General features: G+C 40.8%; 1 protein-coding gene across 1 annotated transcript in view; it reads left to right on the top strand.

Moving 5' to 3' along the window:
* Positions 1-1,722: 1,722 nt before the first annotated feature.
* bean1 (brain expressed, associated with NEDD4, 1) overlaps positions 1,723-14,297 on the top strand; it is a 29,618-nt gene continuing 17,043 nt past the window's right edge. The window contains exons 1-2 of the mRNA XM_069539128.1: positions 1,723-1,906; positions 7,802-7,916. Coding sequence (XP_069395229.1) covers positions 7,892-7,916 — 25 coding nt within the window. The 5' untranslated portion in view covers positions 1,723-1,906; positions 7,802-7,891. The remainder of the gene's footprint in view (positions 1,907-7,801; positions 7,917-14,297) is intronic.

Here is a 14,297-nt window from a genome sequence, read left to right as displayed (position 1 = left end):
CATGTGCTTACTCTCACGACTGTGCAAGAATACAAAATCATTTCCTTCATGTATTGTTTGGTCTGTGCTACGTTTTTACAGCTTGGCACATTTGAACAATGCAAAATTAACATGCATTCATTTTTAAAGATGGTTACATATGTTAAATATACAGTACCTGCATTTTTGGAAGCTGTTAATCAGTCTTTTAAAAACTGATTACAACAATGTTTAGGACATTTTTAACAAAAAGAAAATAAAGAAATGTCCCTGAGACTTTGCTCATTTGTGTTTTGGCTCCAGTTAATTTCCACCAGCATCAGATGCATGATCATCCCTGATGAGCTGATGGATCATTTGTGAACCAACAAAGAAGAAAACAGCTCAACCCCAAGACAAAAAAAAAAAAGACACCAGGCAGTGCTCTGTCGCCACACTGTGGCTCAGAGCAGAACATACACACTGTATTAAATACGTGTTTCTGACTGAAAGATTCATTATAAATCAACTCTGCTTTGTGTATTTTTTAGTGTAAAAGAAATAAAATGGGAATTGTAAGTGATTAAAGATCAACGTGCTGGACAAACTATGCACAGGCATGTCGGACATTTTTGTGTGGTGATCAGGATCTTGATCTCTGGAGGTCAGGACTCTCGAGTTCATCTCTCACATGGACCTTTTCATCGTTGTTTCAAACGTTGCCACAAAGTTCGAACAAATACAGAAAGGAAAAACTGAAACACTGAGATAAAACCACAAAACTGAAGCACAAACAGGTTTTAAACAGACAAACAGACGGAGGAGCGTGAGGAGCACAGGGACTAAATAAGGAGGCAGGATGATTGAACTCAGGTGAGACACATTAGGAACAGGTGCAGCTCATTAAGGAGCGGGGACAGGAAGTAAGAGACACACAAGAAGAGAAACTTCAGAGTAAAATAGGAAATGGTCTGTTTTTAGTGCTTCTATAGTCTTGACGACCACTAGTACTCTGCAGCACAGTTTTACCATTCACCCACTCACACATTGCTTCTAATAATGTCACCATCACTCACACACTGTCGGCTCAGTCTTCAGGAGCAATTTAAGGTTGATTAGGACACTTCGGCAGGCAGAATGGGAAAGGCTGGAATTTAACTTCCTGCTCTCGTTGGAGGAGGACTCACTCTACCTACTTTGTTAGTATCATTATTATTATTATTATTATTATTATTATTATTATTATTATTATTATTATCAGTTGTTACTATGATGCAGCTCTGGGTTCATCCCTGCACTCTGAATAATCTCTATAAGCTCCTGTTTGTTTTCATTGAGGCATGTCCTCACTGCTTGTCCCACCATCAGTGTCCTGGAGGATGCGCCTCTCTCTTCACCGGGCGTGACACACTTATCACCGGGCTGCAGAGCAGAGAGAGACACGGTGCAGAGAGGAGGAGGAGGAGGAGGAGGAGGAGGAGGATGGATGAGGAGGGAGGAGGATGGATGAGGAGGATGCAGGGAAGAGAAGCAGCTGATGATGCTACGGACAGAGGAATAGAGGGAGAACAGGAATAGAGCTGCACGGGTTGGATGGTGACAGTGATGGTGACAGTGATGATGATGATGAAGAGGAGGAGGAGGATCTGAGAACGAGTGCAGTGTGGATCGTCGTGCGGGGGTAAAACCTCGGGCATCACCGGGAGTTTAACGAAACGCTATTCTGAGGAGGTGGGCCAAGTCCCGGGAGAGAGAGAGAGAGAGAGAGAGAGAGAGAGACAGAGAGAGAGAGAGGAGGGGGAGGGAGAGAGGAAAAGGGGAGGACCTCAGTCTGGATGTAGTGATGTTGTTGCTGCTGTTGTCAGTGATGTGAAGATGTGAAGAGACGTTGAGGAGCTGATGAGGAGTCCTGTCTGCTCCTGGAAACACATTTATTCATCTTCTGCAGGTAAGCATCCTCTCTCTCTCTCTTTCTCTCTTTTTCTCTCTCTCTCTCCATCTCAAGCTAAAGTCCCCCCCCCCCCTCTCTCTCTCTGTGTGCTGATCCTGAAACTATGACAAATGTAAATACTACACATGTACGACACCACGATATGCAGTTACAGCTGTGTCTAATGTCATTTGTGAATTTATCACTTATCATCAAACTTCCTTCAGAATAAAAGTGATATTATGTAACATGCTGCACGAACAGGCTACGATGTGAGTACGTTATACAAGTGTAACTCATGCAACTCAGTACATTTACTGAAATTTGAGGTACTTGTACACAAATATTTCAATTTCATGCTTCTCGCTTTTACAGAGGGTCGGATAAATGTATTGTTTGTGGCTGCTTTGAATACATTAAGTAACACCATCATCTCCTAAGATGTAGTGTCGGATTCTTCTAAATGAGTAAAGAAGGTAGAATTTGCATGGAAATACTGCTTAAATTGTATAATTAGTCAAATAAATGTATATGTATGTTTAGGACCAATGGTAATGTTTGATAATCAGACATACTTTCACTGAATACATTAAAATGTACATTTTAAAAACATGTCATTCTTCTTGATCAGTACAGAAGTTGAATGAACATGAATGCCTCTGCAATAAAAGTCCAATAAATGATAACTAACCCTGTACTTTATTGAAGTAATACTACTAAATACTAATACTAAAGCGTTTTACTTGTGTGGAGTCAAAGTATAAATAGATTAAGATACGTAACAAATGATTAAATTTAGTGTACAAGGATGTATATTATGCATAATACTGTATTCATGCTTTAAGTTGTAATGTAAAGATGCTGTAAGTGTACATGCAGGAATCATATACAATATGAATATAAGTATAAAAATGTACTATATATACATATATAACAGGTATACATTCACAATATAAATCTTTATAAACTGGGCTAGTAATGAAAGAGAAACTCAAATACAAAAGTACACAGGTTACTGAAGAACTCCCGATAGTTAGTTTTATTTAAGTACATTAACTTTACCACAAACACGCCACAGGCTCCTATCGGACGGATGTGGGCGTCTTACAGTGATTTTTGGAAAAGGCTCATCTCTTTCTCTCTCGCTCAGCTTTTCCTCCCACTCACTTAACTCTATTGTTTCAGCAGTGAAGTGCAGTAGCTTTACAACAGCTCCAGTGGGAGTGCAGAGAGAGAGAGAGAGAGAGAGAGAGAGAGAGAGAGATGCAGAACAAATGTGAAGTCAATTCATCTCAGGTTACTGTGCATGTGATGCGTTAACCACAATCTACAGGTGCAAATGACGTAAAACAGAAAAAACAAGACTGTGATTCCCTTGATTCAACAGAAGTGTGGTAATCTGCTTCCTCGTGGTAAAAGCCACATTCCCAGTTTTAATACTTGTGACTTTATCAGTGACAGTTTGATCTGAAAGCTTCACATTGTCCGGGCAGCACACGGTCTCAGTGCCGGGCTCCCAGAGGACGTCACAGCTCTCAGTGGGTTTCTCTAAGTGGCTTTTGCTCCTCAGTCAGCCATGAAGGTCAGCACTGCAAAAAAAAAAAACCTTTGACAGATTCATTATACGGAGATTAGCTCCTGGAAACGTAACCCGGAAATAATGTGTTAATGTTTCCTTAGTTCATCAGGCCTTTAGTTTATCATAGATGAATGTTAAGTGGTGTAGAGTAAGTGGAGCGGTGTGCAAATGGAAATTAAATGTAATCACCTTATTAACTGGTTCTGTTTTTACCCAAATAATGATCGTAAACACTCAAATAAAGTCAAAATAGACATTTAATCTGTTTATTTGATAAGAAAAGACACTTTATAGTTAAACCTGGTATTATTACAACGTGCCTGACAACAGAAATACACACATTAGACGTTTGCTTTTGTTTCTAAATGATACGGTTACCAAGACAACTGGTTTAAAATCTGACACATCAGCGATGGTGAAAGCCTGAAACACGTTTATACGCAAAAGTCACATGAACTCAGGATGAGAGGTAGAATGCATGAAAAACTTGTAGTGGAGGACGAACATGAACTCTGGGCTCCGCAAGGGCTGAACCTCTGACCTTCTCGGCTTTCAGCTGTGGCACCGGCGCTCTGACCGCCGGCTCCGCCTGCCCGGCTACAAACACGAGTCAGTGTGAGATTGGTGCCGTTGCCAGGACTGACAGGTTGAATGGATGACAGGGCTGTGTGGGCCAAATAGACTGTCAGGGAGAGCTGGTAGGAGATGGATGAGAGGAGGGAGAGAGGGACAGAGAGAGGGAGGGAGAGAGCATCACACAGAGAGAGGGGGGGGGGGTATTAGAGAGAGAGAGAGAGAGAGAGAGATGAGGAAATGATGGAGTGCTGTTGTGGCTTCAGGCGATACTTGATTCCCACGGTTTCTTTTCTTCTGACTGGTCCTGTCCCTCACTTCTTGTCTTCTTTTCTTCTTCAAACCATCACCTGCTTTGTCTCATCTGCAGAGTATTAAAGGCTCTGCACTGTGGTGTGTGTGTGTGTGTGTGTGTGTGGTACAAGTACTCTATTCTGGCAACTCTAATACTTTAACAATAGCTACCTCCGCTAAGCAGGTTATGTTTTCAGATGTCTTTGTGTCTTTCTGTCCGTCTGGATGGACGACCACGAAACTTGGTGTAAGGATGTGATATGAGTCTGGAAATAACTCATGAAAGTTTGGTGTTAATCCAGATTTTTTGTTGTGAGGACATTTTCAACATTTTTAATAATTTCAGCGAGAACACGTTATAGCTCTCGATGAAGAAGAATTAATTTATTATGTGGTTCAAATGTGGTTTAGTGAGGGGACTGCATGCCTTCACCAACAGTCTCCTTAAATCCAGTCACGCCTCCACTCATTGGACGCTCATAGAGATCCATCCGAGATTCCTGGATCCACTTTGAAAAGTGTGTTTCATTATTCGCTTTGTGATTCTGACATTATAGAGAGAACAGGAACTGTTCTCTCATATGTTTGTCGTCAAGTGTTGTTTTCTAAAACAGTCTCATCTTCAGAAATGCTTTGTCTCACACGGAGACCATAGAGTTTCTGTGACTGTGAATTTGAAAGTGGATCATGTTATTATTATTCATATTTCCTCTGCCCTGCACGTCCAGTCAGGATTTTAATGAGCCTCTCATCTCCCACCAAACTCTCTCTAAGGACATTTGTACGTGATTTTTTAGAAACTGGCAGCAGCTTCCTGTTGGCAACAGTCGGCAACGCGAGCCTGCAGTGAAATTACATCATTTCCATTTCTGCACATAAATCTATAAAAATCTAAACCACCCTCTCACCTTTTATTTATTAAACTGGATGAGAATATATCTTTTCACAACAGTTACTTTTAAATCAGAGTTTCTTGATATATTCATGTTCAAATTCATGTGGTTTTATCTCAATGTCCTTGTTTATTGTCTCTGTTTTAAAAGAAATCATAATGTCCAGTTGGATCTCATGTCTCGGGATCAGGTGTTAAAGAGTTTCGCTTTATTTAATCATAGATAACTGAAGCAAACGTCACCTTACGTGGCTGCTTATATTTTAAATGACATTATTAATGACATTCTCAAATTTACGTTGCTTGTATGATATCAAAAAAAACATCTATAAAATCCAAATAGATCAATGTATTTATTAAACTAAGATAATATTATATCTTCAGCTGTTATTGTGTGATATTGAATATCACAAAACCCTGTAATGTAACAACACTGAGGACTTACAATAAGTATAATAACAATAAGTTACGTCATTTTAGATTTTCTCATGTTGTTTCAACTTTTTGGGCTTTTTGTAATTTACACAGCGGATCAGTTCTTCTGTGGCTCGTCTGCAGAGGTGACACAAGTCCTGCGAGTTCTGTGTTTTCTCTCACTCACACACAACAGTGCAAGAGCGGAGTGAGAACAACCCACTGTATGTGTCGTGCCTGTGTGTGTGAGAGAGAGAGAGGGAGAGAGAGAGATAGGGAGAGAGAGAGGGAGAGAGAGAGGGAGGGACGAGATGAAGCTCAGTCTAGCTGCCAGAGTGTGTTGTCTCTGTGTGTGTGTGAGTCGGGACAGTTATGTAACAACAAAGCGGAATTTATCGTAGGTTCTCATGAGTCACACACACACACACACACACACACACACACACACACACACACACACACACACACACACCCCTTACCCAAACATTAAACGTCACCACAGGAGGCCTAACCCTAATCCCACATAACCAGATCTATCTCCACAGTGAGTTGCTGCACCCACTTTTTGGTATTTTATTGGGAGTGACTGAAATAGGTTCACGTGGCAGATTTGTACCGACAGTCTACGTCCTCTCGCTAAACTTGATTCAACAGCTTAAAACCAAGACTTAAAGGTTCAGTGTGTAGAATTTAGTGACATCTAGTGTTGAAGTGTCATGTTGCAGCTGAACACCCCTCACGTCACCCTCTCCTTCCAAACATGAAAAAGAACCCGTGGTAGCTTTTAATTGTTTTAAAAACTCAGAAGGTGTTTAGTTTGTCCAGTCTGCACTAAAGTAAAAAACATGGCGGCCTCCGTAGAGAGGGTCCCTTCGATGTAAATATAAAGTATTTGAATATAAAGGACATTTTCTGGGGTAAAGAAAACTACAATTCATATAATTTAGATGAAACGAACTAGTGAAAACATCATGAGGATTATTCTGCATTAAATTTCTGCCAATAGTTCCCTTTCACCTAAATCTTACACACTGGACCTTTAACCCTGGAACAATCGCTTTAACTTGTCTGTTCCAGCCTTCTGGTCCACAAGATACTTTCAAATCCAACAAGGACGTGAACATACGCAACGTCTCTTCCTCTAACAGTTTGATGAATTTGTAAAATGGAAGAGCAGCTTCATCGTCAGAGGAGGAGGAGGAGGAGGCCCAGCAACTAACTTTAGGTTAAAATCATCGTAAATGGCTCGACTGTCCTGTATTATTGAAACCAGACGGTTATTTGTGGTCAGAAAACGTAGAGAACAAACAGGTTCTGAATCTACGTTTGAATAGTAAATGGACTATTTTTATAAAACGCTTTTATCCAGAGTGCTTCACTTATTTGTCCTCGATTCACCCGGATGTGTACACTCTTATATCAATGGCCGCAAGTTACCCTGTGAGACACTGGTCCAGAACAACAGCAGCCAGGAGAGAAGGAGAGGGGGACGTTGGGTCTGAAGAGGGAAACCAGGTTTATCATAAAACACTATACAACAAAAAGAAATAATAACCACAAGGGCAAATAAGAAAACACAAATGCAAGTAAAATACAACAGCAAATAAAAAAACCCAACGAGTAATACTATAATACTAGTTAAAAAGAAAGTGTAGTTGTCCAATCAGTGACGAGTCGATACCAGAAACCTACTTTGTCGTTAGAAGTTAGTGCCGTTGTGTTGTGTGTGTACTTCAGGGCCACGGAACATTTGCCATAAAATGCAAAGCAGAACTCGTAGTATTTGTGTGCATGTATTTATACAACTGTGTGATGCTCAGGTATTGATTGGAACATTTGAACCCTGTGGCCATGTACTGGAAACACACACACAGACATATACACACATCTTCACACACAGGGTGGCGTGGGTGGCCACTTCACTGCCTCACACGCACACATTGCCTGAGGCTTTATAAACAGCCGGGCTCTGAGGTTGTGACTCGCACATCAGTCTCTGCTCCCTCCCTCTCTTTGTATCAGCATCTCTCACTCTTTTCATTTATTCCTCTCATTCTCCATCTACCTGTTTTGTTCTCCTCCTCACTCCCATTTAAGCCCACTCCTCCCAATTTCACGCACTGATCTGCCGCCCTCTCTCTTGCTCTCTGTCTCTCTGCAGCTGCGTGCACGCAGCAGCTCTGGAGACGCGCTGAAGTTGGCTTCCTGCCTGTTGAGATGTGCCAGTAGGAGACACGGAGAACAGGGGTTCATGCTGATGAAATTGATCTGCTCAGGTAAGGAACACTAAACTGTTTTCCTCCTCATTTCTTCATTTCTGGTTTCACGCTTTGATTAGTCTCCTGGTATCAAGTGTTAGTTGTTCTGCAGAATTTATTCTCAAAACACACAATGTGTGACTCTTAGGATGAAAAAAGCTTCATCTGGGAATCAGGCCAAAAAGAAAAATACAGGAATGTAAAGTAGATGTTTGTTTTTATATCAAAATTAAGTATCACATGGAACTTTAATAAGGCTGGGTGATAAAAGAGTATATATATATATGTATATATACATATACATATATGTATATATATTGATTTACAAAACTGATCGACCTCAGATTTGTGAAATGTTTTGCTGTTTGTTAATCGTTGTCATTCTCAGCTCACATAACTTTCACTCAGGAGCAAAAATCTGTCTTTTAACTTAAAAGAAATAATAAAGTGACATTTATTAAGAAAATAATTGACATCAACTGATATGAACATTTGTCCTTGTATAATTTTTGGACATGTTGTGATACGTTCAACCTGATCTTTGAGATAAAACATTGTTGTAACAGTTGTGATTGAATGGTGTTATGCGACAGAATTATATGCACATTATACACATATAAACTCTGCTGTGCCACATTTATAATATATACTGTTTACTCCTGTTTGTGGGAGGTTATATATGAATACAGTTGGACTAAATACCCTATAGTGATAAACCGATAAATATCCAAGACAAGATAGATAAAAATAAGATAAGATAAATATTTTATCAGTCCTACTATGGATACATGTATATATTATTTATATAAACATATGTATGATGTAAACAAATTATTAATGGTGAAGCAATATTGGACATATACGATATTTCAAGGATATAAAATGACTGTTGCCCAGTTAACTTAGTTGAAAACCTGAGTGAGATATTTCAGTTTTACAGCAGCAACATAACTTTTTCTTAAGTCGGAAACTTCGAAGTGCTTTAATGCTGAATAGATTATGTCTGAGTTAACACAGAATAACACACACGTTGTGACACAACATATATAAACACAATAAGGTGTTAAATATTGTGCAGTAAATCAGAGCTGCAGTTAATATTGATTCATCGGTCTGGGTCGTATCGGGTTTCACTGATCACCTGAACAGTTTCAATAAATTCAGTACACATTCGAGTCACGGCATTAAAAGCTGATGAGTATTGGCTCAGTATTATGTATAGTGTCAATATATATATATATTTGTTTTCTGAAATGATATCAGTTGAGATTTGATTTCTTAAAATCGATGTCAGGCAACAGGGGAAGTGACTCATCATCATCTTTACATAAACACAACTCACTTCAAAACGAGTTTAAGAAACAACACAAGTCGTGTGTTTAACAGTGTAATCTAATTTGCTGTGGTCATCCTTTGTGTATTTTTAGCTGGATTACAGGTTGAGCTCTTAACGTCCACAGAACAAGGTGGACGTATTTATAGAAGCTTCCCATCTCAATAAAAGATGAATCGCTGCCTTATGCAACAACTCCTGACCACACTGGAGGCAGCAGGGAAGAGACAGAGGGAGGGAGGGAGGAACAGATGGATGGATGAACAGATGGACTGATGGATGGATGGACGTCTGACTTTTACAGATGTGTGTTTTCCTGTCACGGTTGCCCTCCAAGAAAACAGTCCGTCCAACTTCACCTTCCTCTCCGACCCGATCCGACTCTGTGTCCTTTTGACACCTGCTTTATATCTCTTTCTCCCTCTCTCCATTCACTTCTCTCCATTTCCCACCTTTTATGTCACCCTCGCTCTCTTCTCCCGACTCCTTCCCTCTTTCTCTATCCCCCTCTCTGATCTATTATTCACATTCTCTCTCTCCCTCTCCCCTGACACCTGAAATCCCTCCGTCCGCTCCAGGGCGTTTAGACCTCCACCAACACAGCTTCCCTCCCAGGGAAAGAAATAGAGTGATGAATAAAAGAACAGAGCGAGGAGACAGATAAAAAGCTTTGGGATGGGCAGCTCCAGCCCATAGATATGCTAAGGTGTTTCTTTGTGCGATGTATTGTACAGGTTGACATTTTACCCGACCTCCAGTCATCCTACAAAAAGACAGTTTCCAGAGTCCGTCCATGTGTGATTCAGTTAGAACAAGATGTTACTGGAAAATGTTGTGTTTCAATACGTCTGAGACTAAATCAATAACTTGTGCTGTTGAGATCTGGTTTTAATCTCAGTTTCCCTTTAGTTTTCCTCTCTAACATTGTCGGATATCTGGAGGTTATGAAGAAAGAAACTGAACATTTTTCAGGGGAACGCAAGATTTTTGTATTACTTCTGTTAAGTTTGCGAAAAAAGGTGGATTTTTGATGTTTTTTTTAACCAATTTCCTGGAAATATACATGAATATTCATGAGAATAGTCTGGAGCATTAAGAGGATTGATATCTATGAGTGTGTGGTATTTGGTTGTTCAGTGGTCGCAGCGATAGTAAAACTACTCAGTCAAGAGAGGCGCTTAAAGAGTAATTAAGTAAATGAGAGAAAGTGGGAAAACCCTCCGTCAGCTGGAAGATAGATCTGCTGATTGAGCTTCATTACATTTGATGAAAACTTTATGTTTGTGATGTTTCCACAACTTTAACCTAGTTCCTAAAAGTGACCAGACCATAATACTGCAATAGAGATTATATGTTAAATCACGAATACAAAAATAAGGGGAGGCCAGGCAGGAAACCAAACTGTCCAGGACACAGAGACTAAACAGACGACTCGACAAAGACACAACTGAGGACTTGACCTAAATACAAACTGAACTGATGACAAACTAGAGACAGGTGGCACAGGACGCACAGGTGAAACCGACAGGAAGTAAACGAACAAAGTCAGGAAGTAACGGAAACAAAGAAGGGAGATCAGAATTTCAAAATAAAACAGGAAACACAGAATAAACGCAAATCTAAACACAGATAAAAGTCAAATACTAAAAGAGTCCATAATGAGAAAGACATGAGACAAGACATGACAATATGTGTCGAGTATAATTATCCTCACTGATCACCAGAGTGAAAATACATGCACATATTCTGAAGAGTTCCAATAGTGATAGTGTGTTTTCAGACTCACCTTTGGCAGCTTGTGAAGAAGGTTGACATGAACCACACGGCAGCTGTCGGTGCCCGGGGGGGGGGTTCGGCTGCTGTGCCCCAGAGAAGGACATTCAGTCCCCAACTGGCAACATAAACATCCTGATCTGTCTCCACGTTTGAAATGAGACGGAAATTCAGTCAGTCGACATATTTACAGAGGAAACGTCCGACTGAGAAAAAGTAAAACTCGTCTCTTCTATAATTTATTGTCCTGATTCAACAAATTCTCATCACATGACGTAACAATCCAATACTTCAACCTTGAACAATACCGATTAGATCGTGTCATGAAAAGTTAAATGTAATCTATTAGTGTTTGTCGTAACTGAAAGGGCCTGTGTGTGTGTGTGTGTGTGTGTGTGTGTGTGTGTGTGTGTGTGTGTGTGTGTGTGTGTGTGCGTGCTCATGCCCCCTCCTCATATCGCCACAAAAGATAAAGGCTAAACACAATCTACATATTAGAGCAATGGCATGAGCGTGCATCAGATGAGGGCAGATCTCAAATGGAATCTGCTTCAGTTCCCCCTCGCTGCACACATCATCTATCCATCTATCAACGCGCCGCCACATCCCCTCGCCTTCCCGCTGCCGAGCCATCAATCATCACATTCCCATGATTTATGGAAATGGACGGAAAAACTGCATTTAACGGCATTTTACCTTCTATGTCATCCACCTATCTCCCCGTGTCCATCCATCCATCCATCCATGCATCCATCCATCCGACCGTCTGTGCCTGCGTCCAATCTAGTCACAGTGTAAGGTCGTTTATTTGAATCTATTTAAATGGATATGAGGAGTGTGCATATGCAGGGAGATTTCACGGGCCAGCAGGTCAGCAAATACCAAAGCTGTTCCACCTCACTAACCCCCCCCCTCCCCCCATCAGGACCCACAGACAATTAATACACACCACAGGTGGTCAAGTGTGTGCGCGCTTGTTTTTGTCACCTCTTCGGGACCTTCGCTGGCACAAACATTGACTCGGACAGGACCAGTAGACCTCATGGGGACCAACGCTCAGTCAAAATGAGGCGAAGTTATGGAGCTTACAAATCTTTACAAATGTTTGAACTTCTGACCATTTTCTGGACGAATCAAAATGTAGTCCGAACAAGAGCGGTGGTCTCAGTTGGGATCAAACGTTCTGTTCGTTTGCAGTTAAAACATTTTTTGGGGAGTTTTTGTTTCTACAATGTTTGAATGAGGATCATGTTCATTTTGTTGACAGTAAAAACATATTATCATTAGAGTGGCCAACAAATAAACTTAGGGAATGTTAAGGTCAATCTATCTATTCATCCATCCATCCATCTATCTACCTCTCTCTCTCTCTCTCTCTCTCACTCTCTACCTACGCACTTACCTTCAGTATCTTTCATATCTACCTTTTCATAATAACACACGCAGAGAAGCTTCGGAGGAGAGTTGGTGAAGCATGTGTGAAATAAAAGGACAGGGACGATGAGGTGGAGATGAAACATGGAATGAATCGGACAGGAACAAGGTGCAGTGTGGGGAGTGAAATGGGTGTCGGGGGTGAAAACAACATCACTCTCAAGGGGACGTCAGGGGAAAGGAGGAAAGCAGAAAGAGAAATTGAGGGAGGTGGTTTGGAACGGCTGAAAGAATAAGAAAGGGAGGGAGGGAGGAAGGAAGGAGAGGTGAAGGGTGAATGTCTTCGCTAAAGTCTCTTTGCCGATATTGACAAACACCGGCTCCCTTTGACTCCGGCACACGAGCTGCATCCTCCTCGACACTTCATTAGCTCTGTCATTTGGAAATGGACGTATTGGCTCAGCTGTTCAATGTCACCATGCTGGATCAATGGACTGTTCGATGGATAGAATATAAAACATTAAAGACCCATGAACCGCTGCAGCTTTTTACCTTGTTTGCTTAGAAACATATTCTACTCATATATCAAGCTGGAGGTTTTCCAAAGCGTACCACAATTTAAATGTATTTAAGTAGCACTAGACTAGATTAAAAACCGGTCGGAGTATGCACGGCATGGCACGGCTCTGTTCTCTAATTATATGCACTCAGAGAACACACTAACTAATTGATTACAGGAGAAAATGAAAACTGCACATTTGTACTTAGTTTTAAAATCACAGAATTGATTTGTTTTCAACAGTGTACCACCAGGATGGATTAACCAAGTTTCAAGTTTCTGATATTCAAACAAAAATACGTCACTGGGTGGAGTCAAACCAAAACATTCAAATTATCTTAGAGAATAAACAGGATTCAACAAAAACTTGAAACCAAAAGAAGCAAAGAGAATAAGCTTTAATATACATGATGGAGTGTAAACAGATTGTTTAAATATTTATATAATATAAACATTTAATCAGCGCTTCAGTGTGAACAGGTTTAAAATGATCTATGTACAGTATATTGGCTTTTTACAATTCCACAGTCCCTGTCGTTTCATAACATCATATCTACATCATGTTAAGAAACCAGAAGCGTGTGTGTTGGTGCATGCACGTGTGTCCGGGGGGGGAAAGGCTGCACAGACGGGGGGTGTGCAGGAGCTTTTTCTTAACATGATTAAACAGCAGTGCCCTGATCTTCTCTGTTTCTTCATCTCCTCTCCTCCACCTCTTCCTCACCTGTCGTTATCCCCTGCACAGCAACACCAGAGCGACGGAGACAGAAACCGAGAAAGAAAGAAAGAAAGAAAGAAAGACAAGGAGAGGGATCAGAAAAAGGCCAAGAGCCGCAGAGGGAATCACACACAGAGACACTCAGATTGTGAGGCTGCAGGCAGGTCAGGGAGGAACAGAGATCACAGTCTTATCGTTCATAAGGGAGGGGTCCGCCTCCAATAGATTCCTTTCATATGATGTTACGACTGTTTTGGCTTTTACAGGATTGGGTGCGACCCTCCTTCAGAGACCTGAAAAAAAAAAGAGAAAACAGATGGAAAAACACTTTCAGGCAGATTGTCGGATAGGTTCGAGGACAGAGACAGACTTTCAACAGAGCTGTGTGTTTTTTTTTTTTATCAAGGCAGAAATGACAGAGCACAGTTCTCTGCTTGGAAACAGACAACATCATTTACAGTGAGACAGAAAGAAAACGTAACAGATACATCGATATCATTCAAACCGTCTGTGAAGTTGGATGTCTTATGTAAAACTGGTTTCTTGGTTTCCTGTCCAAGGCTGACTGGACAAACTCTGAATCTGGAGGTTTTTGAGAGTAAATACTTTAAAAAACGTTGATAAACTGAGGAGGTTCAAAAG

The sequence above is a fragment of the Paralichthys olivaceus genome, chromosome 14 (genome assembly GCF_024713975.1).
Source record: "Paralichthys olivaceus isolate ysfri-2021 chromosome 14, ASM2471397v2, whole genome shotgun sequence".
Lineage (NCBI taxonomy): Eukaryota > Metazoa > Chordata > Actinopteri > Pleuronectiformes > Paralichthyidae > Paralichthys > Paralichthys olivaceus.
The sequence above is the reverse complement of the archived record's forward strand: the minus strand, read 5'-3'. Positions and strand labels throughout refer to the sequence as shown.